This window comes from Phacochoerus africanus, chromosome 4 (assembly GCF_016906955.1).
Source record: "Phacochoerus africanus isolate WHEZ1 chromosome 4, ROS_Pafr_v1, whole genome shotgun sequence".
Lineage (NCBI taxonomy): Eukaryota > Metazoa > Chordata > Mammalia > Artiodactyla > Suidae > Phacochoerus > Phacochoerus africanus.
The window spans coordinates 63463902-63490565 of NC_062547.1; the positions used below are offsets into that span (position 1 = coordinate 63463902).

The following is a 26664-nucleotide window of genomic DNA, read 5'->3' on the forward strand; positions in this document are numbered from 1 at the left end:
TATAGGGTGAGGGTGAAATCACCCATCTTTCTTGGCCAGGTTTTTCTCCTCTCTTTGAACATTTTTGCCCAATAAGATTGTCCACACTTTGCCCTGAGACTGTGCTTTCTCTCATTGGTGTGTTCGCCCTATATTGGCTCAAGATTATCTTGGAACATCCATGACCGTGTTCAGACTCAGGGATTGGGGTATTTCTGAGTGGGGCCAAGGTAATGCTTGGTGGGAATGAAAATGACTTCATGTAAGTTTGGGGACAAAGATGATCCGGGGCAAGGTCTCTCTTGATTTAGGAGGTGGCTGTTCTAATTTGCACAAGAGTTGATGTGTTAGGAAGAAAATGAGATGATCTTTGCTCAAGGGTGTGGCTGTGCTAAATGGGGCAAAATTGTCCCTCCCCGGCTGGCTCAGCAATCCTTGTTCTGGGATGACATTGTCTGCATGCTCCCCAGGGCCCCTCTGCAACATGGAGATCAATGAGTGTGCGTCCAGCCCATGTGGTGAGGGAGGCTCCTGCGTGGATGGTGAAAATGGCTTCCGCTGCCTCTGCCCACCTGGCTCCCTGCCCCCACTCTGCCTTCCCCCAAGCCATCCCTGTGCCCAAGAACCCTGCAGCCATGGTGTCTGCCACGATGCACCCGGAGGGTGAGGCCTCTTCCCAACTCCTGACTCCCCACTGCTTCCCTGCCCTCCTGCCAGCACTGACTGCCTCCCCTTCCAGGTTCCGCTGTGTGTGTGAGCCTGGCTGGAGTGGTCCTCAGTGCAGTCAGAGCCTCACTCGAGATGCTTGTGAATCCCATCCCTGCCGGGCAGGCAGCACCTGCACCAGTGATGCAACGGGTTTCCACTGCACCTGTCCCCCGGGTGTCCAGGGTGAGTATCACCACCTTCCCTCCCCAGGTCCCCTTCGTCCCTTCTTCCTTCTTATTTCCCTTCTGCTCCACTTTCTCATCCTCCTCTGCATTTGCCCTTTGTTTCTTTTTCTCCCTCAACCTTACCCAGGAGCTTGGGAGGTGGGTATCAGGTGGGGACCCTGGGGGGAGATGGGAACAAGGAATCTCTCAAGACAATCTCACTTTGCCTGCACTACAGGCCGCCAGTGTGAGCTGCTGTCCCCCTGTGTTCCGAACCCCTGTGAGCATGGGGGCCACTGTGAGTCTGCCCCCGGCCAGCTGGTTGTCTGCTCCTGCCCCTCTGGTTGGCAAGGTACACCAGCTGTTTCTTTTTCCTCCCCTCCCTCATCTCCTCTGTACTCTGCCCCACTGGGTGATGCTGGGGACCCAGAGAGGGACTCACCCCTGACCCTACCTTTTAGGGGTGTTTCCTTTTGGGAAGGAACAGAACTAAACAGTTGCAGTCTGTGTGGTCAGTTCAGGAGAAAAGGAAGGGGTATGGGGCTGGGAAAGCTAGGATTCAGGCTGATAGTGTGGAGTCAACTTCCTGGAGGAGCAGACCTCAATTACAGAATGCATTCAGCACCCAATGAAACAAGGAGAAGGCCATTCTGGAACAGTATGTGCAAAATGCCCAGAGGCAGACTGTCCTTGCTTTTACCCATCTCAGCCTTCGGGTGCTTGCTGAGCACCAGGTTCCCTTAGATCTCACCCTGCACTCTAACCCTGGATGTTATTTTACTCCCCACCCGCAGGCCCACGATGCCAGCAGGATGTGGATGAGTGTGCCAGCTCCTCACCCTGTGGTCCCCATGGTACCTGCACCAACCTGGCAGGAAGTTTCAGCTGTACTTGCCACGAGGGCTATAGTGGCCCTTCCTGTGATCAGGACATCAATGACTGTGACCCCAGTGAGTTCAGGGGAGCTCTTAGGGTGGGTGCTGACCTAGGGAACATGTTCATCAGGCCCCTACTGTGTGCCTGGCACTGTGCTCTCATTTCATCTTCATAGTGCTCTTATTTGCCCTATTTTACTCTTGAAAACTGAGGCCCCACAGAGGTTAAGTGGCTTGCTTAAGGTTATGCAGCAAGTAGGGGATGCACTGGGATAGGAGCACAGGTGTGTTTGACTCTGAAGTCTATAGATTGCTTCTGGCAGCAAGCAAGTTAGGATTGTGTGTAAAGTATGAGACAATAGGCCCCTAGTAAGTCTCCAGGAGCACTATTCAATAGACAAAAAGACAAGCCACATAGGAATTAAATTTTTTCTAATAGCTACATTAAAAAGTAAACAAAACAGGAGTTCCTGCTGTGGCACAGTGGGTAAAGAATCTAACTGCAGCAGTTTGGGTTGCCTTGTAGGCAGGGTTTGATCCCGGGTTTGGGAACTTCCATCTGCCGAGGGTGTGACTATAAAGGTAAACAAACCAAACAAAAACAGGTGATATTAAATTCAATAGTAATATATTTTATTTAACCTACTTGAACATGTAATCAATATAAAATTTTTGAGATATTTTACATTCTTTTTCCTACCGAGTCTTCACAATCTTAAATCCAGTCTATTTTATTTATTTATTTTTTATTTTTTATTTTTATTTTTTTGTCTTTTTGACATTTCTAGGGCTGCTCCCACGGTATATGGAAGTTCCCAGGCTAGGGGTCGAATGGGAGCTGTAGCCACCGGCCTACGCCAGAGCCACAGCAACGCGGGATCCGAGCCACGTCTGCAAACTACACCACAACTCATGGCAACGCCAGATCCTTAACCCACTGAGCAAGGCCAGGGACCGAACCCACAACCTCATGGTTCAACCTACTGAGCAAGGCCAGGGACCGAATCCGCAACCTCATGGTTCCTAGTTGGATTCGTTAACCACTGCGCCACGATGGGAACTCCAAATCCAGTCTATTTTATACTCACAGCCCATCTCAAATTGGACCAACCACATATCAAGGGTGCAAGAGCCACATGTGGCCAGTAGCCACTATCCTGGCCAGCCCAGGTCTAGAGGAGACCTCCTGTGCTGAGCCCCCAAATTAAGCAGACACAACTAATGGCATGTACTTGGCAGGTCAGAGGGACTCTTTTTTTGGCTCCTCCAACCCCTTTCCTCTTCCACATAGGTGAGGTATCCAGATAAGGGAGGGGATGAGGCCACAGAGGGGATAGAATTTGATCCTGCTGACCAGGTGTGCCCTTCCCAATTGAGGCTGGTTTCCTCTTGATTTCCCTCTACACTAAGCATGGCCAGGTCAGGCTGGGCTAATAGGAGCCAGGGTGAGTGACCAGACCTCCTCCTTTCTGACTGCAGACCCCTGCCTGAATGGCGGCTCCTGTCAGGATGGAGTGGGCTCCTTTTCCTGCTCCTGCCTCCCTGGCTTTGCTGGTCCCCGCTGCACCCGAGATGTAGATGAGTGTCTGAGCAGTCCCTGTGGCCCAGGCACCTGCACAGACCACGTGGCCTCCTTCACTTGCACCTGCCCCCCGGGTTATGGAGGCTTCCGCTGTGAGCAGGACCTTCCAGACTGCAGCCCCAGGTGGGTGGGGCCTCTCCTGGGAGTCAGGGACCCTGGCATCAGATGGGACGTGGGACCTGAGGAGTAGGGACAAGGGAGGTCCTTGGCTTGGTACTCACCTCAGGACTCTTAGGCTTGATGGGACAGTGTCCAAGAAGGGACAATGTGTCTGTTGAGAGGTCAATTTAGGGAAGCTGGTCCCTGGGAGGGGGTTGAGGCTAGAACAGGGTGGGGCCTCCACGTGGCTCCCATCTAGCCCTGAAATAGCTGGCATGTTGAGGCCAAGAGACATGGGATTTCCCTTTTCTCCTTCGGGTAGGGGTAGAGAATTTGTCCACTCAACGCTGGGAGGGGCCCGGGAGGGAGGCGGGGCCTTCAAGAGGGTGGGGCCTGAAGCACCCCTCCCTTTGCCTCCAGCTCCTGCTTCAATGGCGGGACCTGCGTGGATGGTGTGACCTCCTTCACCTGCCTGTGCCGCCCCGGCTACACTGGTGCACACTGCCAGCATGAGGCCGACCCCTGCCTCTCGCGGCCCTGCCTGCATGGGGGCATCTGCACCGCCGCCCATCCTGGCTTCCGCTGTGCCTGCCCGGAGGGCTTCACTGGCGCTCAGTGCCAGGTGGGCGAAGTCACTACGGTCTTGGGGGAGGAGTTTAGAGGGATGTTCCGGGGGAGGGGGGGCGGGGGGCGGCTGCTGGATACCCTGGTTGAGAAGCCTACCTAGATCCTGGGGAGAGGTTCGCAGGTGGATTATGGTGAGGGGTCTGCCTCGGATCCTGGGAGAGGAATTTGGAGAGGTGTTCTAGAGCATGCCCAATACCCTGGAGGAGAAGCTGGGTACTGTTTCTAGGTGTACCCCAGCATGGACACTGTGGCCTTCCTCTCCAGACGCTGGTAGACTGGTGTAGCCGTGTGCCCTGTCAGAATGGAGGTCGCTGTGCCCGGGCTGGGGCCTCTTTCTACTGCCTTTGCCCCCCGGGGTGGAGTGGCCGCTTCTGTGACATCCAGAGCCTGCCCTGCAGGGAGGCTGCAGCCCAAATCGGTGAGGGCAAGCACGTGACTGATTGTATGGGGCTCTGGAGGGTGCATGTGCTCAAACTTCCTGCTAGTGCGAGCTGAATGAGGGTACACCAGGGCACATGGTCATGGTGGGGTGTGTGTTTGAGTGTGTGTGGATATGTGGCTGTGTCAGCTGGCCAGGGCCACCGGGATGGTGTGTTTGTCCATCACCATGATATGACTGGGATGTCTGCAACTCTGTGTGTGACCTTGCTGGTGTGAGCTTTGAAGGTGTGTCTGTTAGGGAGATGTGTGGCAACCTGGTGGCGTGTGGGTGAGCTCTTGGCAACTGATGCTGGTGGGAATGGTGGGTGGTGCTGTGGGGGATGTGGGCAAGAAGGAGGAAATCTGTGCCTAACGTAGCTCTCCTTTACCCAGGGGTGCCTGTGGAGCAGCTGTGTCAGGCAGGTGGCCAGTGTGTGGACAAGGACGGCTCTCACTACTGTGTGTGCCCGGAGGGCCGCACAGGCAGCCACTGTGAACAGGAGGTGGACCCCTGCTTGGCCCAGCCCTGCCAACATGGGGGCACCTGCCAAGGCTACATGGGGGGTTATGTGTGTGAGGTAAGGCGCGCCCAGGGGAGTGGAGAGGAGCTGGTCACTCCTGGGTGTGTCTGGGTACACATTTCTGTGTGTCTATTGCCTGGTATGGTGTGTCTCTCTCTGGGCATGTCTGTGTCTTTGCTTTTGTGACTCTGCATATGTCTTTGTTGATGTCCCTCTGGGTAGGTCTGGGTGTGTCTCTGTCCATCTGAGTGTACATCTGTCTTTGGTTTTGTCTTGGGCAAATCTTTGTGTCTCTCTGGGCATGATGTCTATTTGGGTGTGAATGTCTAAGTGTGTGCCTCTGGTTGTGTGTGTGTCTCGGGTATGTCTGGGTATCTGGGTGTTTCTCCTGTGTGTCTGTCCTGTGCATTTGTATGTGTGTGTTACTTTGCACTGAGTGTCTCTGTAGCCTTGGCATCTGGGTGTCCTTGGGCGTCTGGGTGTGTTTCCATGTACTGGAGGTGTTTCTGCACACTGGGTATGTCTCTGTGTTGGATGAGTTGTGTGTCCTTTTGTACTGGGATTCTCTGTGTCTTCATGGAGAGTACCTGTGTCCCTCTGGGCTGAGTGGGTCACTGTCTCATCCCCACTGCAGTGTCCAGCTGGCTACACTGGTGACAACTGTGAGGATGACGTGGACGAGTGTGCCTCCCAGCCCTGCCAGCATGGGGGCTTCTGCATTGACCTTGTGGCCCGCTATCTCTGCTCCTGCCCTCCGGGAACACTGGGTAGGCCAGGGCCAAGGTTGTGAGACAGGATGGGAGGCTGGGTCTGTGAACCCCCCCTGACTGCTTCCCTATCCTCCCTCCTGCCAGGCGTGCTCTGTGAGATTAATGAGGATGACTGTGGCCTGGGCTCCCCCCTGGACCTGGGTCCCCGGTGCCTGCACAATGGTACCTGTGTGGATCTGGTGGGTGGCTTCCGCTGCAGCTGCCCCCCAGGATACACTGGCCTGCGCTGTGAGGCAGACATCAATGAATGTCGTCCAGGTGCCTGCCATGCAGCACATACCCGGGACTGCCTTCAGGACCCAGGCGGGGGCTTCCACTGCCTTTGTCATGCTGGCTTCACAGGTAAGCACAAGCATGGGAGAGGAGGCTGGTCTGGGGTCCTTCCTGTGTTCCCCATTGTTGGCTGATCCATGTGCTCCTGCTTGCCCAGGTCCACGCTGCCAGACTGTCTTGTCTCCTTGTGAATCTCAGCCATGCCAGCACGGAGGCCAGTGCCGTCCCAGCCCTGGCCCCGGGGGTGCGCTGACCTTCTCTTGCCACTGCGTCCTGGTAGGTGGGGGTGGGGGGCAGTCACGTCAGGGTCTCTGGGAGAGGAGGGAGCATGGCCTCATGGGAGGGTGTGGCTTTAGGGGAGAAGAGGTGTAAGAGGAAAGAGGTTTCTGGGAAATGTTGAAATTACCTGGAGGTTGTGTGTCTGTTGGTCTGGAATTTGGAGGTGTGGCCTCTGGGGGGAGGCGGGACTTATCTTCTAGGAAGGGCTCCGGTAGAAGGCAGAGGGTGGGCCAGACCTGGGGAGACTGGAGGCCCAACCTTTCCCAGGTCCTGATCCATCATCTGCCCCTCTCTCTCCCTTCAACCCTCAATCCTCTTCTCCGCTTTTCCATTTCTCTCTTTCCCTCCTTCCCCTTTCTCTTTTTCTCTTCTTCTTTCCCTTTCCTCACACCCTGCCCCCGCGCTTGTTTTTTCTCTCCCCACAATCCAACCCACAGCCATTCTGGGGCCCGCGTTGTGAGCGAGTGGCACGGTCCTGTCGGGAGCTGCAGTGCCCTGTGGGCGTCCCGTGCCAGCAGACGGTCCGTGGGCCGCGCTGTGCCTGCCCTCCCGGGCTGTCGGGTCCCGCCTGCCGGGGTTCCCGGGGATCCCCACCGGGGGCCGTCAACTCCAGCTGCGTGACCTCTCCCTGCCTCCACGGGGGCTCATGCCGCCCCGAATCGCTTGCACCCTTCTTTCGCTGTGCGTGCGCGCCAGGCTGGTCTGGGCCGCGCTGTGAGGTACCCGTGGCGGCGCCCGAGGCCCCCGAGGAGCCACCGTGCCCTAGAGCTGCCTGCGAGGCCAAGAGCGGGGACAAGCGCTGCGACCGAGAGTGCAACAGCCCGGGCTGCGGTTGGGACGGCGGCGACTGCTCATTGAGCGTGGGCGACCCCTGGCGGCAGTGCGCGGCGCTGCAGTGCTGGCTCCTCTTCAACAACAGCCGTTGTGACCCCGCCTGCAGCTCACCTGCCTGCCTCTATGACAACTTCGACTGCCGCGGCCGCGAGCGCACCTGCAAGTGAGCCCATCCGTGTCTTCTCTGTCCCTGTGTCACACCTGACCATCCATGGACCCTGCCTCTCTATCTGTCCATCCGTTTGCCTTGCTCTGTCAGTCCATCCTCAGTCCGTCTTTTGGGTGATCTCTTCATTTGCCTCATCTGTTTCTTAGCGTATCTTGTCTGCCCATCAGAGTGCAGTTTGTCTGTCTGTACACCTCATCTGCTTAACCAGGTGCCATTTATGTCCATCTGTCTTTCCTCTCCTGTGCCCTTTCTGTCCATCCTTGTGCAGATCAATGTGCTCATCTGTCTGTTCATCCATGTACCCCTCCAGTCTGTTTTTCTGTCTGCCTATGCACTCCATCTACCCCTCCGTGTCCTGGTTGTTGATTTTTCTGTCTATCCATAAATTCCTTTTGTCCCTCTGTGCACCCAACTCTCTGTTGGCATCTCTGCTTGTCCATCCTTGGGCCTCATCTGTCCATCTGCCTGTCTCTATGCCAGCCTGTCCATCTATGTGTCCATCTGAGTATCTTTATGCCCCACCTATTCATCCATGTTCCTCTTCTATCTGTCCCTTTGTCCATCCACACACCCTTTTGCTCCTTTGTATGCCTGTCCATCTGTCCATGCCCCTGCCTGTCTGTCCCTGCCCCTTTCCCACCCTTCTCTATGTCTATTTGTGAGCCCTGTCCATCTCTCCCATGCAGTCCATCTGTCTATCCTTGTGCTCTGCCCTGTCTGACCCTCTGTGTGTGATCCTCTGCCTACCTGGAATCCTATACTCACATTTATCTTCTTGTCCTCATTCCCATTCCCACTCTCCCACTTGTTCATTCTGCTCCAGTCACCCTGGCCTTTCTTCCATTCTTTTTTTTTTTTTGCCTTTTCTAGGGTTGCTTCTGTGGCATATGGAGGTTCCCAGGCTGGGGGTCCAATCAGAGCTGCAGCCGCCGGCCTACACCACAGCCACAGCAATGCCAGATCCAAGCCACATTTGTGGCCTACACCACAGCTCACGGCTATGCCGGATCCTTAACCCACTGAGCAAGGACAGGGATCAAACCCACAACCTCATGGTTCCTAGTCAGATTCGTTAACCACTGCGCCACAACGGGAACTCCCTTTCTTCCATTCTTCAGATCCTCCAGACTTGGTTCTACTGCAGGGCCTTTGCACTGGTTGTTCCCTCTGCCTGGAATACTCTCCTGCCAGAAGCTACGTAGCTTCTCACTCACCTCCTTCAAGTCTTTACTCAAGCAGTGAGCTCCTCAGTGAGCTCCTCCCTGGCACATCCAGCACATCCCCTGCCTTAATTTTCCTTAGGATTTAAGTCCATATAGTACTCTGTGTGTGCATTTACACTTAGCCTTTATTGGAGTATAATCAAAATGCTATATGTTCTACTCATTCATCTCCTTTAACATCTGTCCACTGAAATGCCAGCTCCACATGGGTAAGAATTTTTGTCCTGGGCCATCTCGTTTGTGTCTATAGGAGCACCCAGAATACAGCAGGTGTCTGTCAATAGTTATTGACATATTGATAGTTACAGGGAGTTCCCGTTGTGGTGCAGCGGTAATGAACCAGACTAGTATCCATGAGGATGTGGGTTCGATCCCTGGCTCTGCTCACTGGGTTAAGGATCTGGTACTGCTGCAAGCTGTGGTGTAGGTTGCAGACAAGGCTTGGATCCCAGCGTTGCTGTGACTGTGGCCTAAGCTGGCAGCTGCATCTTCCATTAGACCCCTAGCCTGGGAACCTCCATATACCACAGGTGTGGCTATTAAAAGCAAAATATACAGACACACACATATGCATATATAGCTACAGAGAGACTGGCTGGGCTTGCAGAAAGCCCAATACATTTCACAAGCCTGCAGATGCAATCCAGTTCTCTGCACTGGTGCTGTCTGCTTCCGGAGTCTGGGTTGTTCCTTGGTGTGTGTGTGTGTGTGTGTGTGTGTGTGTGTGTGTGTGTGTGTGTGTCCGCGCATGCGCGCACGCACACCCCCCCACCCTGACCCCTCTCTGCCCCCCAGCCCAGTGTATGAGAAGTACTGCGCTGACCACTTTGCCGATGGCCGCTGTGACCAGGGCTGCAACACAGAGGAATGCGGCTGGGATGGACTGGACTGTGCCAGTGAGGTGCCGGCTCTGCTGGCCCGCGGCGTCCTGGTGCTCACTGTGCTGCTGCCACCAGAGGAACTGCTGCGTTCTAGCGCCGACTTCCTGCAGCGGCTCAGTAGCATCTTGCGCACATCACTGCGCTTCCGTCTGGACGAGAATGGCCAGGCCATGGTCTTCCCTTACCACCGGCCTGTCCCTGGCTCTGAATCCCGCAACCGGCGGGAGCTGGCCCCCGAGGTGATCGGGTGAGTGACTCTACCCTGGGGGAACCTTGGGGGCCATGCTGACACTGGATGGGCCAGGCCTGGGAAGGTCGCTGTCAATCAGGTCTTGTACATTTACTTTCCTGAACATCAAGGAGAGCCTTCCGGGCAATCCATCCAGCACATCTCACCCTTGTCACCACTGATGTTTGGGGCCATATCATTCTTTGCTGTGTGGGGCTGCTCTTAGCAGCATCCCTGCCCTCTGCCCACTAGTTGCAAGTAGCACACCCTCCACCCCTAAGATGCGACAACCAAAAATACCTCCAGACGTGGGCAACTGTCCTTTGGGGAGCAGAATAGCGCCCAGTCTAGTACTACTCCTTCTGGAGAGGCAGGGGTATAGCAGAGTGTTAAGGGCATGTGTAATTTTGTTGTTGGGTTTTTTTTTAGAAATAAAAAATGTATAACTCTCCTGCTTGTGGCATGGTAGAGGGGGCCAGAAGGTAGATATGGCTTTTGAGCAGGTTGGGACTTGACACAGAGAAGAAGGCTGTATGTTAGAGAGGCAAGGGCTCTGACTGAGTGAGGCTGGGATGGGGAGATGGAGAGGATGGCTGATGTGCCAGTCTCTGGTGGGGGTGATTGAATTGCTGGAATTGGTCTCCTCAAGATGAAGACATGGGGGAGTTCCCTTGTGGTGCCGCAAGTTAAGGATCAAGTGTTGTTACTGCAGCAGCTTGGTTGCTGCTGTGGTGGGGGTTTGATCCCTGGCTCAGGAATTTCCACATGCCTTGGGTGTGGCAAAAAGAAAGAAAGAAAGAAAGATGACGACACAGGGTGAAAACCAAGGATTGCTTTGGGACTTACAGAGTCTGGAGGGGCCTGGGGGTCTTGGGGAGACCCTCAAGAGGCAGCTGGGGACTGAAGACTGAGATAAGAAAGACAAAAGTGTTGACAATCATTGATGCCATGGGAGACACTCAAAGAAATGGGGAGAGATGTGGGGACAGAAGAATGACCTGGAAACACTGAGTGCTAAGGATTGGATGAAGGAAATCCAGCTCAGAAAAGAGGAAAGGAGTTCCTACTATGCCACAGAGGATTAAGGATCCAGTGTTGTCTCTGAGGTGGGACAGGTTCCATCCCCAGCCTGTTGAAGTGCCTTAAGGATCCAGGGTTGTCACAGCTGTGGTGTCGGTGCCAGCTGTGGCTCAGATTTGATCCCTGGCCTGGGAACTTCCATGTACCTCTGGTGTGAACAGAAAAAGAAAGAGAGAAAGAAAGAATGAAAGAAGGAAAGGAAAGAATTTTTATTTTTATTTTATTTACTTTTTAGGGCCGCACCCACAGCATATGGAAGTTCCCAGGCTAGGAGTTGAATCGGAGCTACAGCCACAGCAACATAGGATCTGAGCTGCATCTGTGACCTACACCACAGTTCATGGAAACTCTGGATCCCCAGCCCACTGAGTGAAGCCAGGGATCCAACCCTCATCCTCTTGGATACTAATTGGATTCATTTCTGCTGCGCCATGATGGAGATTTCTGGGATTTTTGAAGGAGAAAGATTTGAGGGTTGAGTTCTTGGAAGCAGAGCCTGAGATGGAGATTCAGATATATGGGATGTATTAAAAGGATGATCTGAGTAGAGAGGAGATGAGGGAAGCAGGATGGATCAGGGGAAGAACTGAGGCAGGACGTAGCCTCAGCCAGGGTCTGGCCTCAGCCTCATCCCAGGAAGAGCTCAGGAGTGTGAATAGCACCTCAGAGTTGGTTCCACATTAAGACAGGAGCCCCAGATTTTGTATACCCCATTTCAGCCAGTCCCTGGCTGAGGGTTTCCCTAAGGGGTGTCACCTCCTAAATGAAGAGATCCCCACTTTGCTGAGGCTGGATCTCTGGAGAAGGGGCAGCTGTCAACTGTAAGAAGCCAATGCTCAGGAGTTATCATTGTGACTTGGTGGGTTAAGAACCCAACTATTATCCATGAGGATGAGGGTTCAATTCCTGGCCTTACTCAGGAGGCATTACTGAAAGCTGTGGTGTAGGTTGAAGATGCAGCTCAGATCATCCCACGTTGACTGGAAGCTGCAGCTCTGATTTGACCCCTAGCCTGGGAACTTACAAAAAAAGAAGCCCATACTCAAAACAGGTAGATGATGGCTGCACCAACCTGCTAAAGAAGTTGCTGAGAAAATAATGGTTATTGGATTCATGGCTTGGAGGACATGTGCGGCTATAGCAAGACTGGCTTTGGGGGTGTGGTGGGGTGGGATGCCAGATGGGGGACAGTGGTGATATGGTGAGTAGATGCTCTTCTGAGCCTTGGCACAGGGAAAGGTGGTGATGGGGCATGAGACTGGGCTTGTACCGAGTGCCTGCTGAGCCCACTTGTCCCTCCCCTGTGTCCCTGCAGCTCCGTGGTGATGCTGGAGATTGACAACCGTCTGTGTCTGCAGTCACCTGAGAATGACCACTGCTTTCCTGATGCCCAGAGTGCGGCAGACTACCTGGGAGCGTTGTCGGCGGTGGAGCGCCTTGACTTCCCATACCCGCTGCGAGCGGCGAGGGGTGAGGCCCAGCCCAGTGGTGGGTGATAAGGGTGGAGTGGCGCTCTTGTGGTGTGGTCCTCTGGCCCCTGGGTGAGAACCCCTGCTTTCTGCCCACAGGGGAGCCATTGGAGCTGCCAGAGCCAAGTGTACCCCTGCTGCCACTGCTGGCTGCAAGCGCTGTCTTCCTGCTGGTCATCCTTGTCCTGGGTGTCATGGTGGCCCGTCGCAAGCGTGAGCACAGCACCCTGTGGTTCCCTGAGGGCTTCTCACTGCACAAGGATGTGGCTGGTGGCCACAAGGGCCGGCGGGAGCCTGTGGGCCAAGATGCACTGGGCATGAAGTGAGGACCTTGCCCATTCCCTGTCCCTGACTGTGGGGGCCTTGTAGGCCCTTGAGCCCACCTTGACCTGACTCTGACCTCTGACCCCTACCTGACCCAAACTTCAGACTCCAGCCTGGACCCCAGTATTCATCTCTTTGACCACAGACTCCATAATGCCTGGGGATCACCCCTGATTCATGCCCCTTGACCCCACTTCCTCTGATCCAGTTCCCCTGACTCAAATCCAACTCTGACCCTCCCTACTCTGACCCTTCCCTGACTCCAGCCTCTCAGACTTCACTCTGATACCCAAAATTGTTCCCACATGACTACTAAACTCACAACCCCTGTCTGCACCCCAACCCCTCACTGGCACCCTAACCTTGTCCTCTTTGAGTCCTAACACCATCTCTGGTTTTAACCCACCCTTACCTTTGACCTCACCCTTGACATCCACCCCCTCTTTCCACTCCAACTCAGTATTCATTTCCCATGATCCTCAGTCCTGGTCTTGGCCCTGGGCTTCACCTCCAACTCCCTGACCTGACCCTCAAGACCCCAACCCCACCCTGACCCAATCCTGGAATGTACTCCTTTCCTGTGACCCCATGACCCCCTGGCCCCTCTCCAGAATCTCCTCCATTCTGGCTACATCTCTCACCTGTTAGGAGGATAACTAGCCTTTGTGACCCCTGACATCATCTTCTATGACCCTGGCTGTATGCCTGTGACCCTCACCTCACCCAGTCCCATAGCCAACTGCTCTGACTTCTGACCCCAGTTCTGTTCCTTCCCCAGTTCTACCTTAAGACCCCAGCCCTGAGTTCCCCTTGTGGCTCAGCGGATTAGGAACCCGACTAGTATCCATGAGGACTCAGGTTTGATCCCTGGCCTTGCTCAGTGGATTAAGGATTCTGTGCTGCTGAAAGCTGCAGCTTACTTAGGTTGTAGATGCAGCATGGATTTGGCGTTGCTGTGGCTGTGGCGTAGGCTGGCAGCTTCAGCTCTGATTCCGTTGCCACAGGTGCAGCCCTAAAAAGAAAGAAAGAAAGAAAGAAAGAAAGAAAGAAAAAAAGACCTCAGCCTTCAACCATCATAACCCCTGATTGTACCCCCTGCAACCTCGACCTCATCCTACATTCCCCTCACTGGACTCATCCCACCCCCCATGCCTACTCACCCATTGTCCCCCTTCCCATTGTCCCACAGGAACATGGCCAAGGGTGAGAGTCTGATGGGGGAGGTGGCCACAGACTGGATGGACACAGACTGCCCAGAAGCCAAACGACTGAAGGTTGTGTCCCCTCTTCTGCCCTCAGGGTCCTGGGTGGGGGCCCAGTGGTCAGCGGGAGAGGGAGGGAAATGTCCACTGTCCCTGGCTCTGGAGAACAGCCATGGTACCCACCCCATCCTGCTCCTCTAACTGGGCCAGCCTGGGGTCTTCCCAGAGGGGATCTCCTGGCCCAGACAGTGATTCTGCTTTCTCTCTGCTGCATCCAACTTTGTCCTATGTGCCCCGCCTGAGAGTGCTCCCAGCTCATCTTTTCCTATCCTAGGACCACACCTGTGGGCCCTGTCTATTTAGCCTGGGCTGCCCTGATGAAGTGCTGCAGACTGGGTGGCTCAGATAACAGACTCTTATTTTCTTATAGTTCTGGAGGCTTGAAGGTCGAGATCAAAGTGCTGGCAGGATTAGTTCTTGGTGAGGGCTCTCCTGGCATGTAGAACGTGCCTTCTCACTGTGTCCTTACGTGGCCTTTCCTCTGTGTGTGGATGCTGAGAGAATGCTGGTGTCTCTTCTTCTTCTTATTTTTTTTTTTTACAAAATTTTATAATTTTCTCCATATCTTTTGTTAGATTTATTTCTGGATATTCACTAGTTCATTATGCTATTCCAAATGAAATTTTTTTTCTCCATGCCCACAGCATGTGGAAGTTCCTAGGCTGGGGGTTGAACCTGCATCATAGCAGCCATTGCAGTGACAACACCAGATCCCTAATCCACTGCACTACAAGAGAACTCCTCTTCTTTCCCTTTTCCTTTTTTTTAATGGTCGCACCTGTGGCATATGGAAGTTCCTAGTCTGGGGGTCGGATTGGAGCTGCAGCTGCTAGTCTCTGCCACAGCCATGAGCTACATCTGCAGCTTACACTGCAGCTTGTGGCAATGCCAGATCCTTAACCCACTGAGGGAGTCTGAGAATTGAACCCACATCCTCATGGACTCTATGTTAGGCTCTTTTTTTTTTTTTTTTTTTTTTTTGCTTTTTAGGGCCTCATCTGTGGCAAATGGAAGTTCCTAGGCTAAGGTATCTAATCTGAGCCACAGCTGCTGGGATCAGAGCTGCATCTGCGATCTACACCACAGCTCATGGCAATGCCACATCTTTAACCCACTGAGCAAGGCCAGGGATCAAACCTGCATCCTTATGGATCCTAGTCAGAATCATTAACCATTGAGCCACGAAGAGAACTCCCTATGTTGGGCTCTTAACCCACTAAACCGCAAGGGGAACTCTTCTCTTCCTTTTCTTATAGGACCCCACCCTTATGATTTCATTTAATCTTAATTACTTCCTTAAAAGCCCTATCTCTAAATATAGTCATGTTGGGGGTTAGGCCTTCAACATATTTTTTTTGGGGGGAACACAATTCATAACAGGCTCCTGCTAGCATTACTTTCATACTTGCTGAAAGTCTTGAAAACACACAAAGCAACTTGTTTCATCGTTAGGAGGATGCCATAAAGCAGCTATTGATAGACACCTCCATTCTTAGCTACTTCTGGCCTGCTTACATTTTAATGTTTGTTGAAATGGAGACATCTATTACAATTGACAACTGAAGAAATCTGCTTGCCCCAGGCTTTTTTCTCCCTTTCTCATCCAAAAGTGGCGTTCAGTATATGGTGCATAATGTTTATGATGGCATTTTAGCATTGCAGAGTGATTGCATTATCATGAGAAGTTCAGAGTTCTGATGTAATTTGCCCAGGGTCACAAGCCCATTAAGTGACAGTGTCAGAAATCAAATCAACATTGAAGGCTCTCCCATCCTCCAGGACCCCTTTCTGGTTAGCTGTCCATCACCTGGATCTTCCCTTTTGTGAAATTCATCTCCCCATCTGGGTTCGTAAGCTCAGGTCTGGCTTGATCAAGCTCTCTGTCTGTAGGCTCTTAAATGTCCAGCCAGGCTAGTTAGGAATATCCCACTTCGTTTGGATAACATCACTCATTCTTGTGGACCATGAGTCTGAAATGTATTGAGCTCCTGCGAGGGGCCCAGGTGCTGGGCTCTTGAGGGTAAATCAATACACAAGTGTGTGATTATTCAGTCCTGATACCTCATGTTCTTGTTTGTGGTACCAGGTGGGAGCCTTCATGGTATCCAGGGTAACTCCCTACTTCTCATCTTCCCACTCACCTTCCCTTCCTTTCCCAGATTAATACTGATCCTTGCAGGATCCCTCTACTCCCACATTTCTTTTATCAATAGTTTGTAATTTCCAGAATACAAGCTTTGCATTTCTTCTGTTAAATTTAATTTTAAAGTTTTTTGTTTGTTTGTTTTCTTTTTCGGCCCCTCAGTGGCATTTGGAGTTCCCAGGCCAGGGATCAGATCTAAGCCAGTTGTGACCCACGCTGCAGCTTTGGCAAGGCAGGATCCTTAACCCACTGTGCTGGGCTGGGGATTGAACCTGTGTCCCAGTGCTCCAGAGATGCTTCTGGTCCTGTTGTACACAGTGGGAACTCCTTAAAATTTTTTTGTTTTTCTCCATACTGTTGTCAATAGGATTGTTCTCTTAATTTCATTTTAGGTGTGTTCCTGTCTAGTGTATAGACAGGTGTGTGCTGACAGGTGCTGTGCTCTGCATCTCTGATCATCCATCGTGGGTTCCCAGGCCCTCTCCCCTTCCAACCTGGATTAAAATCCTAGTTCTTCCTCTTGAGTTCTCTGAGCTTCAGTGCATCAATTTCCCATTTGGTTACCTCTAGAAGAAGCAAGATGTTAAGGTTTTGGGGGCTAGGTGGGCATCTCTGTGAGAAAGCTATGGGGATGCCCAGACTGTCCCTCAAACTATCTCTCCCAACTCTTTGTGAGAACCTGGGTCCTTGTGCCTCCAGGTAGAGGAGCCTGGTGTGGGTGCTGAGGATGCTGTGGATTGCCGCCAGTGGACCCAACACCACCTGGTTGCCGCTGACATCCGGGTGGCACCAGCCATGGCATTGACACCACCACAGGGCGAAGTGGATGCTGATGGCATGGATGTCAATGTGCGAGGTCCAGGTCAGTGATGGCGCCCTTTCCCCTAAGATGCCCTTTACCCCTCCCACTTGTGAGAGGTTGCATCTGGGTCTGTGTTCTGGGGAGATCCAAGTGTGTCTGAGCATCCGTCTGTGTGTGGGGGATATTAATCAGGACTGGTTGCAAGTGATAATAGCCCAACTCAAGCTAACTTAAGTAAAACAGAGGATTTACTGGCTCTTATAAATGGAAGCTTTAGGCACATTTGGATCTAGGACTGACCACCTCTTGGCTCCATCTCAAGCAGGCTTTCTCCTGTAGACCCATGATGGCTATAGGTGGGACAGGCCTTACACAACCTTTTTCCCATCTGTACCAACAGAAGTCCCAGGATGAGTTCTGATTGGATGGGCTAGGGTCACATCCCCATCCCTGAACCAATCAGCACAGCCTGGGGCCTGGAGTATGCAAATTGACTAGGCCTGGGCTATATCCCTGTCCCTGAGAGAGCCAGTTTGGCTCTACCTAGGGCTTGAGGATGGAGAATGGGGTACAAGTGGCTCCCTAAGGGGATTCCAGGGCAAATGCTCACGCAGGGCATAGCAGACCATGTTATCTGGAGCGTCTTGGATCTGTCTCTGCCACATGTTGGGCTGTGCCTCTCCCAGGTTTCTGTTGCTCTTGCTCCAATGGCCTGCCCCTATGGCTCTCTTTTGAAGTCCTTCAGGCTACTGGGGACTGAGGTACCTAGTATTTTAGATCCCTGGGGGCAGCTCTTAACCAGTGGGTGCAGGGGTATGAAAGGCATAGCTTGGAGTTCCCCGTTGTGGCTCAGAGGTAATGAAACCAACTAGACCCCTAACCCCTAGCCTGGGAACTTATATCTGCTGTGGGTGCAGCCCTAAAAAGCCAAAAAAGAAAAAAAAAAGTCACAGCTCTTTGACCTTAAATTGGATTACAATTCTGAGGTACAATTTAGCCTCCAGATGTCCCCCTTGAGATTTGACTGAAAAACCTCTCCAGGAATTTGCCTGAGATTGCACTTGTTAGTATCCCCAGCTGCTTGGGAGCCCCTTTGTGATAAATCATGTGCCAGGGTCTTAGGTTGGGTCCTGGGGCACTGACACAGGTGTGTGTTTGTGTGTGTGTGTGTGTGTGTGTGAGAGAGAGAGAGAGAGAGAGAGAGAGAGAGAGATGGGAAGATTTTTATTTGTTTTACTGCTGTACCTGCAGCATATGGAAGTTCTCAGGCTAGGGGTTGAATTGGAGCTGCAGCTGCCAGTCTATACCATAGCCACAGCAACAGCATATCTGAATGATATATGTCACAGCTTGTAGTAATGCTGGATCCTTAACCCACTGAGCAAGGCCAGGAATTGAACCCTCATCCTCATGGACACTAGGTTGGGTCCTTAACCCCCTGAGCCACAATGGGAACGCCAGGATTTTTTTTTTTTTAATTTTGGGAGAAAACTGTAATTTAATACATTAAATATCTAAATCATTTAAAGATAAATAAGTGTGTTCAAATGTGGCTACAAAAGAAACCCATGATGGAGTCTGCCTCTGGAAGGAGGCTGCACAGGTCAAGTTTAAGGAAGATGAGATGTTGGATGGTTAATAGGGTGAAAAGACAGTGTGGGTGGCAGTGATGGGGTGGGCGAGCTAACAAGCTCATGACACATAAGAAGCTCACAATATACACACCTTCATACAATGTCTAGAGTCAGTGTGGCACAACACACAAGGGTCCAAAATATACTTTAAAACATCAGTTGCTCTATGCCTTTTATTTATATAGTGCTCATTTCTAAGGAACTCTGAGAGTTTTATTTAGAATTTAGATAGGCCTAATTTTGCCCTTGGAGTCTTTTTTTTTTTTTTTAACGGCCACACCCATGGCATATGGAAGTTCCCAGGATAGGGGTCAAATCAGAGCTGCAGCTGCCAGCCTACACCATAGCCACAGCAGCCCCGGATCTGAGCCACATCTGTGAACTTTGCCACAGCTTGTGGCAACACTGGTTCCTTAGCCCACTGAGCGAGGCCAAGGATCAAACCTGCTTCCTTACAGAGAAAGTTGAGACGTTGTCCTCAACCTACTGAGCCACAACAGTAACTCCTGCCCCAGAGTCTTGAAGGCCTCATGCTTCTTCTAGGCAGGCAGTAAACTGGGATGGGAGGATTTGCCATTCCCTCTTTGCTTCTGCAAGTCGCACTTCCTCCTAATGCAGTGCCCCCAGTCATATTCCCTGGAAAGGCCCTGTGCCCACCTCCCTTGTGACACATTTCTGGTCCCTGCAGATGGCTTCACCCCACTAATGCTAGCCTCCTTCTGTGGGGGAGCCCTGGAGCCAATCCCCACTGAGGAGGATGAGGCAGAAGACACATCAGCCAGCATCATCTCTGACCTGATCTGCCAGGGGGCCCAGCTTGGTGCTCGGACTGACCGCACGGGCGAGACAGCCCTGCATCTGGCTGCCCGCTACGCCCGGGCTGATGCTGCCAAGCGGCTGCTGGATGCCGGGGCAGACACCAATGCCCAGGACCACTCGGGTCGAACCCCCCTGCACACAGCTGTCACTGCTGATGCCCAGGGCGTCTTCCAGGTGAGATGGGCTCACCCCTTTGGATTTTAGAACTGGGACAGTTATCACACAGACCTGGGTTTGAGCCCCTTTTCTGCCTTTCAGAGCTCATCTTTCTCATTTGTAAAGTAGGAACATGTTCTGGCAAGTAGCTCTTCCTGGAACCTAATCAGTTCCGTGGGATGTGGTGGTTGAGGTCATCAGAGGGCTTGGAGGGGCTTCTCGTCCCTTTGTTCTTGTCATGACTCTTGCTGCTCCTGTCTCCCTTAGATTCTCATTCGGAACCGCTCCACAGACCTGGATGCCCGCATGGCAGATGGCTCGACAGCACTAATCTTGGCTGCCCGCCTGGCGGTGGAGGGCATGGTAGAAGACCTCATTGCTAGCCATGCAGATGTCAATGCTGTGGATGAGCTTGGTAGGTTATGGGGGGTAGTGATGGGTAGGGGCTGAGAGGGTGTCACTTGGACCTTGAATATCTTGGTGTGAATTCACACCCACACTGAGACCCAGTCACTGATGCTTGTGCACACATAACAGAGTTTCAACATGGACTTACACTCTCCTGCATTTAAAAAAAGTGTGTGTGTGTGTGGTTAGCCCATCCTGTGCTGGCAGGGATTTAGAAAAAGTGTCCTTCCCCAGGACACTTCCTAGCTGCTTTGTTCTAAAAACTTACTCTGGTGCCACCTGCTGGACAGACATTGTAATAACTTTGAAAATCAGTCAGGTCTATACCTGAGCGTCATTCCTTCCTTGGAGGTAGCTTTCTTGCACAGCAGCTACCTGGCCCTGTGTCTGGAGAACCTCACACAGCCAAAGTCATACTCAGGCTCTCAGAAACATCCTTTGGAGCAGGTGTTCTCAATCTCAGCCACATTGAATTAGGGGTTGGGTCATTGTTTGTGGTGGGGTCTGTCCTGTGCAATGTAGGATGTTAAATGGCATCCTTGGACTCTGTCCCCTAGATGCCAGTAGCAGCCCACCTCCATGTTGTGACATTGCCAAATGCCCCTTAGGGGGAAATCAGCCTTGGCTAAGAAATACGGCTCTGAAAAGTACTGTTCAACAGAACTTTCTGTGATGATGGAAATATTCTTGGTTTCTGCTGTCCAGTATGGTAGCTACCGGCAATATATGGTGTCTATCAAATACTTGAAATGTTTTACTTCATTTAATGTTAACCTTTGTTTTTCCTGCTTTAAAAAAAGCAGCTGTTTTGACATATAATTCACAGACCACACAGTTCATCCATTTCAAGTATATCATCCAGTGACTTTTCATATAACCACATAGTTGTACAGATATCATCACAATAAATTTTGGAACATTTTCTTCTCCAGAAAAAGAAGCCCTCATCTCTTAGCCATCAACCCCCAGTCCCCCTCATCTTCTTGGTCCAAGGCAACCACTAATGTACTTTCTTTCACTTCGGATTTGCCTTTTCTGGATATTTCATATAAATGCGAGCATACAATATGTGTTCTTTTTGACTGACTTCTTTCAGCATAATGTTTCCAAGGTTCATGAATGTTGTAACATGCTATCAATATTATTTTCTTTTTCTTTTTTGTCTTTTGAGGGCTGCACCCACGGCACGTGGAGGTTCCCAGGCTAGGGGTTGAATTGGAGCTGCAGCTGCCAGCCTACACCATAGCCACAGCAACGCAGGATCTGAGCCAAGTCTGTGGCCTACACCACAGCTTATGGCAATGCTGGATCCTTAACCCACTGAGTGTGGCCAGAGATTGAACCTGTGTCCTCATGGATGCTAGTCAGATTAGTTTTCTGCTGAGCCATCATGGGAACTCCTCTTTCTGTTTTTTAATGACTAAGTGATATTCTATTATACGGATACACCACATTTTATTTATCCATTCATCCATTGGTGGACATTTGGGTTGTTTCTGCTGTTTGGCTATTATGAATAATGCTGCTATGGACATTCATGTATAAGTGTTTGTGTGGACTTATGTTTTCACATCTCTTGGGTATATCCCTAGGAGCAGAATTGCTGGGTCACATGTTTACTCTGGGTCACATGGTTAACCTTTTGAGGAACTTCCATACTCTTTTCCACCATGGCTACCTTATTTTACATTCCTACAAACAGTGTATGAAGGTTCCAGTATCACCACATCCTCACCAACTCTTATTATTATCTGTCTTTTTGTTATGGTCTTCCTAGTGGATGTGATTTTGTATCTCATTGTGGTTTGATTTGTATTTCCCTGATGGCTAATAATGTTGAGCATCTTTTCACATGCCTATCGGCCATTTGTATATCTTCATTGGAGAAAAGTCTATTCAGATTCTTTGCCCTTTTTTTTTGTCTTTTGAGGGCTGCACCTGCAGCATATGGAGATTGCCAGGCTAGGGGTCAAATCAGATATAGCTGCCAGCCTACACCACAGCCACAGCAACTCAGGATCCGAGCTGCCTCTGTGACCTACACCACAGCTCACAGCAACACCAGATCCTTAACACACTGAGTGAGGCCAGGGATCGAACCTACATCCTCATGGATACTAGCGGGATTCATTAACCACTGAGCCATGACAAACTCCTCTTTGCCCATCTTTAAATTGGATCATTTGTTTCTTCTTACTGAGTTTTGTGTTCTTTATATATTCTAGGCATGTTTCTTATCAAGTATATGGAAGGTTTAATATAGTTGTAGGTTTTCTTTTCACTTTCTTGATGGTGTTCTTACAAGCACAAAAGTTTTCATCCTGATGATGTCCAGTTCATCTATTTTTTTTTGGCTATGACCAAGGCATGCAGAAGTTCCCAGGCCAGGGATCAAACCTGGGCCACAGCAGTGACAACACTGAATCCTTAACCATTAGGCTACCAGAGACCTCCCCAATTTATCTATTTTTGTTATTATTGTCATCGTTACTTGTGTTTTGGGTGTCATATTTAAGAATCCTTCGCCTAATTCAAGGTCATGAAGATTAATTCCTAGGTTTTTCTCTTTCCTTCTCTCTCTCTCTCTCTCTTTTTTTTTTTAAGCTTTTTAGGGCTACAGCTGTAGCATATGAAAGTTCTCAGGCTAGGGGTCAAATCTCAACTGTAGATGCCAGCCTACACCACAGCCACAGCAATGCCAAATCCGAGCTTTGTTTGTGACCTACACCACAGCTCACAGCAACACCAGATCCTCAACTGACTGAGTGAGGTCAGGGATCCAACCTGCGTCCTTGTGGATACTTATTGGATTCGTTACTGCTGAGTCACAACAGGAACTCCCTAGGTTTTTTCCTAAATGTTTCATAGTTTGAATTCTGACATTTAGGTCTTTGATTCATTCTGAGTTATTCTTTGTACATGGTGTGACGTAGGGGTCCAGCTTCATTCTTCTGCACATGGAGATCTAGTTGTCCCAGTACCATTTGTTGAGGAAGCTCTCCCTTCCCCATTGAATGATCTTGGCATTTCTTTAATTTTAACTTATATAAACCTAAGAACCACATGTGGTGGCTATTGCATTGGACAGCACAGCTCCAGGTACAAAGGAGTGAGGCCCACATAGTACCCTCTGTATATGGGGAGTTACATGTACAGGTGAGCACACATGTACACAGTGTTTCCCTTGGACAGAGAAAGTCATTCTACAGGTCTGGACACATGTGGACCCAGACACAGGTACTCAGAAACTCATGGCATGCCTACCCTTCCCCCATACCAGGCCAAATTTTGGATACTTCCTGTCCACCTACCATGGAGGCCCAGGGTAAATGAGCCTGGTTCTGACGTTGACCTTTCCCTGCTTCCCCCCAGGAAAATCAGCCTTACACTGGGCGGCAGCTGTTAATAACGTGGAAGCCACCTTGGCCCTACTCAAAAACGGAGCTAACAAGGACATGCAGGATAGCAAGGTGAGCCCCAGTCCTTGGCCCACCTGGGTATTCAGGCCTGGCAGAGCCTCCACAGGTTGCAGAGAGTGGGTTGGGGGGTAGGCTAGTAGGGGCCTTTGCCCTGCCTGCAGCCAGCTTTCAGGGTGGGATTTGGGCCCAAGAGGCTCCAGCAGTGAATCAGAGAAGGAAGTGAATGGCATTTGTCGTGTGACCTTGGGCACATTGCCTAACTCCTCAGTACATCAGTTCTCATTTTTGAATTTGGGAAGCAACAGTACCCACTTAACTGCCTCTTGCAGGGATTCAGTGAGCCAGTGCTTTTGTAACATGTTTAGCAGATCCTCAATAAAAGATAGCTGTTATGATTGTTTAAAAACCATTGCAAGATGGTATTGCTCTCATTTTACAGATGGAGGAATGAGGCTCAAAGGAGTGCAGGGGTGGATTCCATTCCTATTTATTTTTATTTTTAAAACTTTTATGGCCACACTCTTGGCCTATGGAAGTTCCCCAGCCAGGGATCAAATCTGAGCTGCAGCTGCAGCAACGCCAGATCCTTTAACCCAGAGCACTGGGTCAGAGATTGAACCCACACCTCTGCAGTGACCTGAGCTGCTACAGTCAGGTTCTTAACCCACTGCACCACAGTGGGAACTCTGGATTCCATCCTTATTTAGAATTTCCAAATTATATTTGTTATGAAATTTTTGCATTAATCTTAATTTTAAAAAATCGCATCAAATATCATTATTTTGATGACTGAGGTTTTTTGAGTCCCCTTTAATTTTGTATCTAAGTACCTCACTCTCCTCACCCTAGTCCTGGCTCTGGGGTCTGAAGTTTAGTGGCTGCTGGATGAATATGGCTTTAAGGAAAGAACTTGCCCAGTTTCCCCCCAGCAGAGCTGAGATTCCAAGGTCTGACTGGCTGGAGAGTATAAAATCTTAGCTATCAGATTCCTGCAGAGACAGTAGGCCTCTGTGATGTTGATAGGAGTTAATCCTGACTCTTGTGACCCTGACATCTTGTGGGTTCTGGGGTTTCACAGGAGGAGACTCCGCTGTTTCTGGCCGCCCGAGAGGGCAGCTTTGAAGCTGCCAAGCTGCTGCTGGATCACTTTGCAAATCGTGAGATTACAGACCACCTGGACAGACTGCCCCGGGATGTGGCCCAGGAACGGCTGCACCAGGACATCGTGCGCTTGCTGGACCAGCCCAGTGGGCCCCGCAGCCCCCCTGGCCCCCATGGCCTGGGGCCCTTGCTCTGCCCACCCGGGGCCTTCCTCCCAGGCCTCAAGGTGGCACAGTCCGGGGGCAAGAAGAGCCGGAGGCCCCCGGGGAAGGCGGGGCTGGGGCCGCAGGGCACCCGGGGGCGGGGCAAGAAGCTGACTCTGGCCTGCCCCGGGCCCTTGGCCGAGAGCTCCGTCACACTCTCCCCTGTGGACTCGCTGGACTCCCCAAGGCCCTTTGGTGGCCCCCCCGCGTCCCCTGGTGGTTTCCCTCTCGAGGGGCCCTATGCAGCTGCCACGGCCACGGCCGTGTCTCTGGCGCAGCTTGGTGGTGCAGGCCGGGCCGGTCTAGGGCGCCAGCCTCCCGGGGGCTGCGTGCTCAGCCTGGGCCTGCTGAACCCTGTGGCAGTTCCCCTCGACTGGGCCCGGCTGCCCCCACCTGCCCCGCCAGGCCCCTCCTTCCTGCTGCCGCTGGCACCGGGATCCCAGCTGCTGAACTCTGGGAACCCCGTGTCCCCCCAGGAGCGGCCCCCACCTTACCTGGCGACCCCGGGCCATGGGGAGGAGTTCCCGGCGACCGGCACCCACGGCAGCCCCCAGAAGGCCCGCTTCTTGCGGGTCCCCAGTGAGCATCCTTACCTGACCCCATCCCCAGAGTCCCCTGAGCACTGGGCTAGCCCCTCACCTCCCTCACTCTCAGACTGGTCCGACTCCACACCCAGCCCGGCCACTGCTACCGGGGGCACTGCCACAGCCACTGGGACACTGTCTGCCCAGCCCCTCCCTCTGTCAGTCCCTGGCCCTCTCCCACAGGCCCAGACCCAGGTAGGGCCCCAGCCCGAAGTCACCCCCAAAAGGCAAGTGTTGGCCTGAGGGATCCTCAGTTCCTGGATTTGGGGAGGCTGAGGCGATGCCCCGCCCTGATACCTCTCTCCTTTAAGTCCATTTCATTCTCTCCATTCTCTTCTCCTGCAACCCACCCACCCTTGCAGTGCAACCAAGAGGTCATCCTCCTAAGGCTTCAGTCTTCCTTTATTTATAAGGGGTGCAGGCTGACCCACACCCTCTGGGTCTTGTGATGAGTCTAGGACATCCTCCTGCCTCTCCCCTCTTCCTGTGGCCACTCCTGCCCATTCTCTCTTCCCTCCTTTCTGGCCTCCCTTACTCCTCATGCTCTGACATGAGTGGATTATTATTTTTTTTCTTTTTCTTTTTTTTTTTTTTTACATTTTGTATAGAAACAAATTCATTTAAACAAACTTATTATTATTATTTTTTACAAAATATATATATGGAAACTCTCTCTGCCCCACCCCCCGAGGGAACCCCCCCAAGTGCCCCCGTGGGGCTGAGTCTGTGGGCCCATTCGGCCAAGCTGGATTCTGTGTACCAAGTACACAGGAATGACCGGGGTCCTGTGTACCAAGTACACGACCCTGGTGTGTACCAAGTAGGCACCTTTGGGCGCACCCTCTGGGGCTAGGGGTTGGGTGAGCCTCCTCCCCACCCCACATCCCTCACTTCACTGCATTCCAGATGGAACTTATTCTATAGCTTTGCTGGGGGAAGCACCCTTCTGGCCCGGAGAGCCCCCTCCCCCCAACCCCCATCCCAGAATCCCTTTGGGAACTGGCAAGTGGGAGTGGCAGGTGGGAACACGAGGACCAGGGGAGATATGTGCATTTCACTTTGTCTCCCTGCAGGAAGGAAAGGAGCTGCCTGAATCGCATCCATTCCTCCTGGGACTCCCCTGGCCCAGCCCCTTAGCAGAATAGAAGTATTTGTAGGTTATTTTTGTAATATGGCTTCTGGGTACAATCCCCATGTAGCTAAATTCCCAGGCCTTGCATTGTACAGCTAGCCCCGTTCCCCTCTCATCACCTAATAAAGGAATAGTTAACACTCAATGTCTTTGTTCTGTGCCTAGGTAAGGTGGGGGTGGGTGGTAGAGTGGGGTTTCTATCTCTCTAGTGCTAACTCGAGCTCCCATCTCGGGGTCAAACCATTTGGTTTGCCTGCCACTCGTTATTGCTTCTTCTTCTTCTTCTTCTTCTTCTTTTTTTTTTTTTTTCTATGGCTGCACCTGTGGCATAAGGAAGTTCCTGGGTTAGGGGTCAAATTGGAGCTGCAACCTCAGGCTTACACAACAGCCGTGGCAACTCGATCTGAGCTGCATCTGTGACCTACACTGCAGCTCACTGCAATGCCCGATCCTTAATCTACTGAGCAAGGTCAGGGATCAAACATTCATCCTCAT

At 51.7% G+C, this 26664-nt stretch overlaps 1 protein-coding gene across 2 annotated transcripts in view; it reads left to right on the forward strand.

The window, feature by feature from the left end:
- Positions 1-26314, forward strand: part of NOTCH3 (notch receptor 3) — a 37865-nt gene extending 11551 nt beyond the window's left edge. Inside the window, exons 13-33 of one of the 2 annotated variants that reach the window (XM_047776767.1) lie at positions 450-642; positions 719-870; positions 1090-1203; positions 1646-1801; positions 3206-3431; positions 3828-4029; positions 4299-4452; positions 4848-5032; positions 5610-5742; positions 5830-6087; positions 6176-6294; positions 6735-7294; positions 9319-9651; positions 12029-12183; positions 12282-12504; positions 13696-13780; positions 16611-16773; positions 19036-19340; positions 19590-19737; positions 23103-23200; positions 24228-26314. In XM_047776767.1, coding sequence (XP_047632723.1) covers positions 450-642; positions 719-870; positions 1090-1203; positions 1646-1801; positions 3206-3431; positions 3828-4029; positions 4299-4452; positions 4848-5032; positions 5610-5742; positions 5830-6087; positions 6176-6294; positions 6735-7294; positions 9319-9651; positions 12029-12183; positions 12282-12504; positions 13696-13780; positions 16611-16773; positions 19036-19340; positions 19590-19737; positions 23103-23200; positions 24228-25280 — 5015 coding nt within the window. In that variant the 3' untranslated portion in view covers positions 25281-26314. The remainder of the gene's footprint in view (positions 1-449; positions 643-718; positions 871-1089; positions 1204-1645; positions 1802-3205; positions 3432-3827; positions 4030-4298; positions 4453-4847; positions 5033-5609; positions 5743-5829; positions 6088-6175; positions 6295-6734; positions 7295-9318; positions 9652-12028; positions 12184-12281; positions 12505-13695; positions 13781-16610; positions 16774-19035; positions 19341-19589; positions 19738-23102; positions 23201-24227) is intronic. The other variant, XM_047776768.1, reaches the window with a different exon arrangement.
- Positions 26315-26664: the final 350 nt, after the last annotated feature.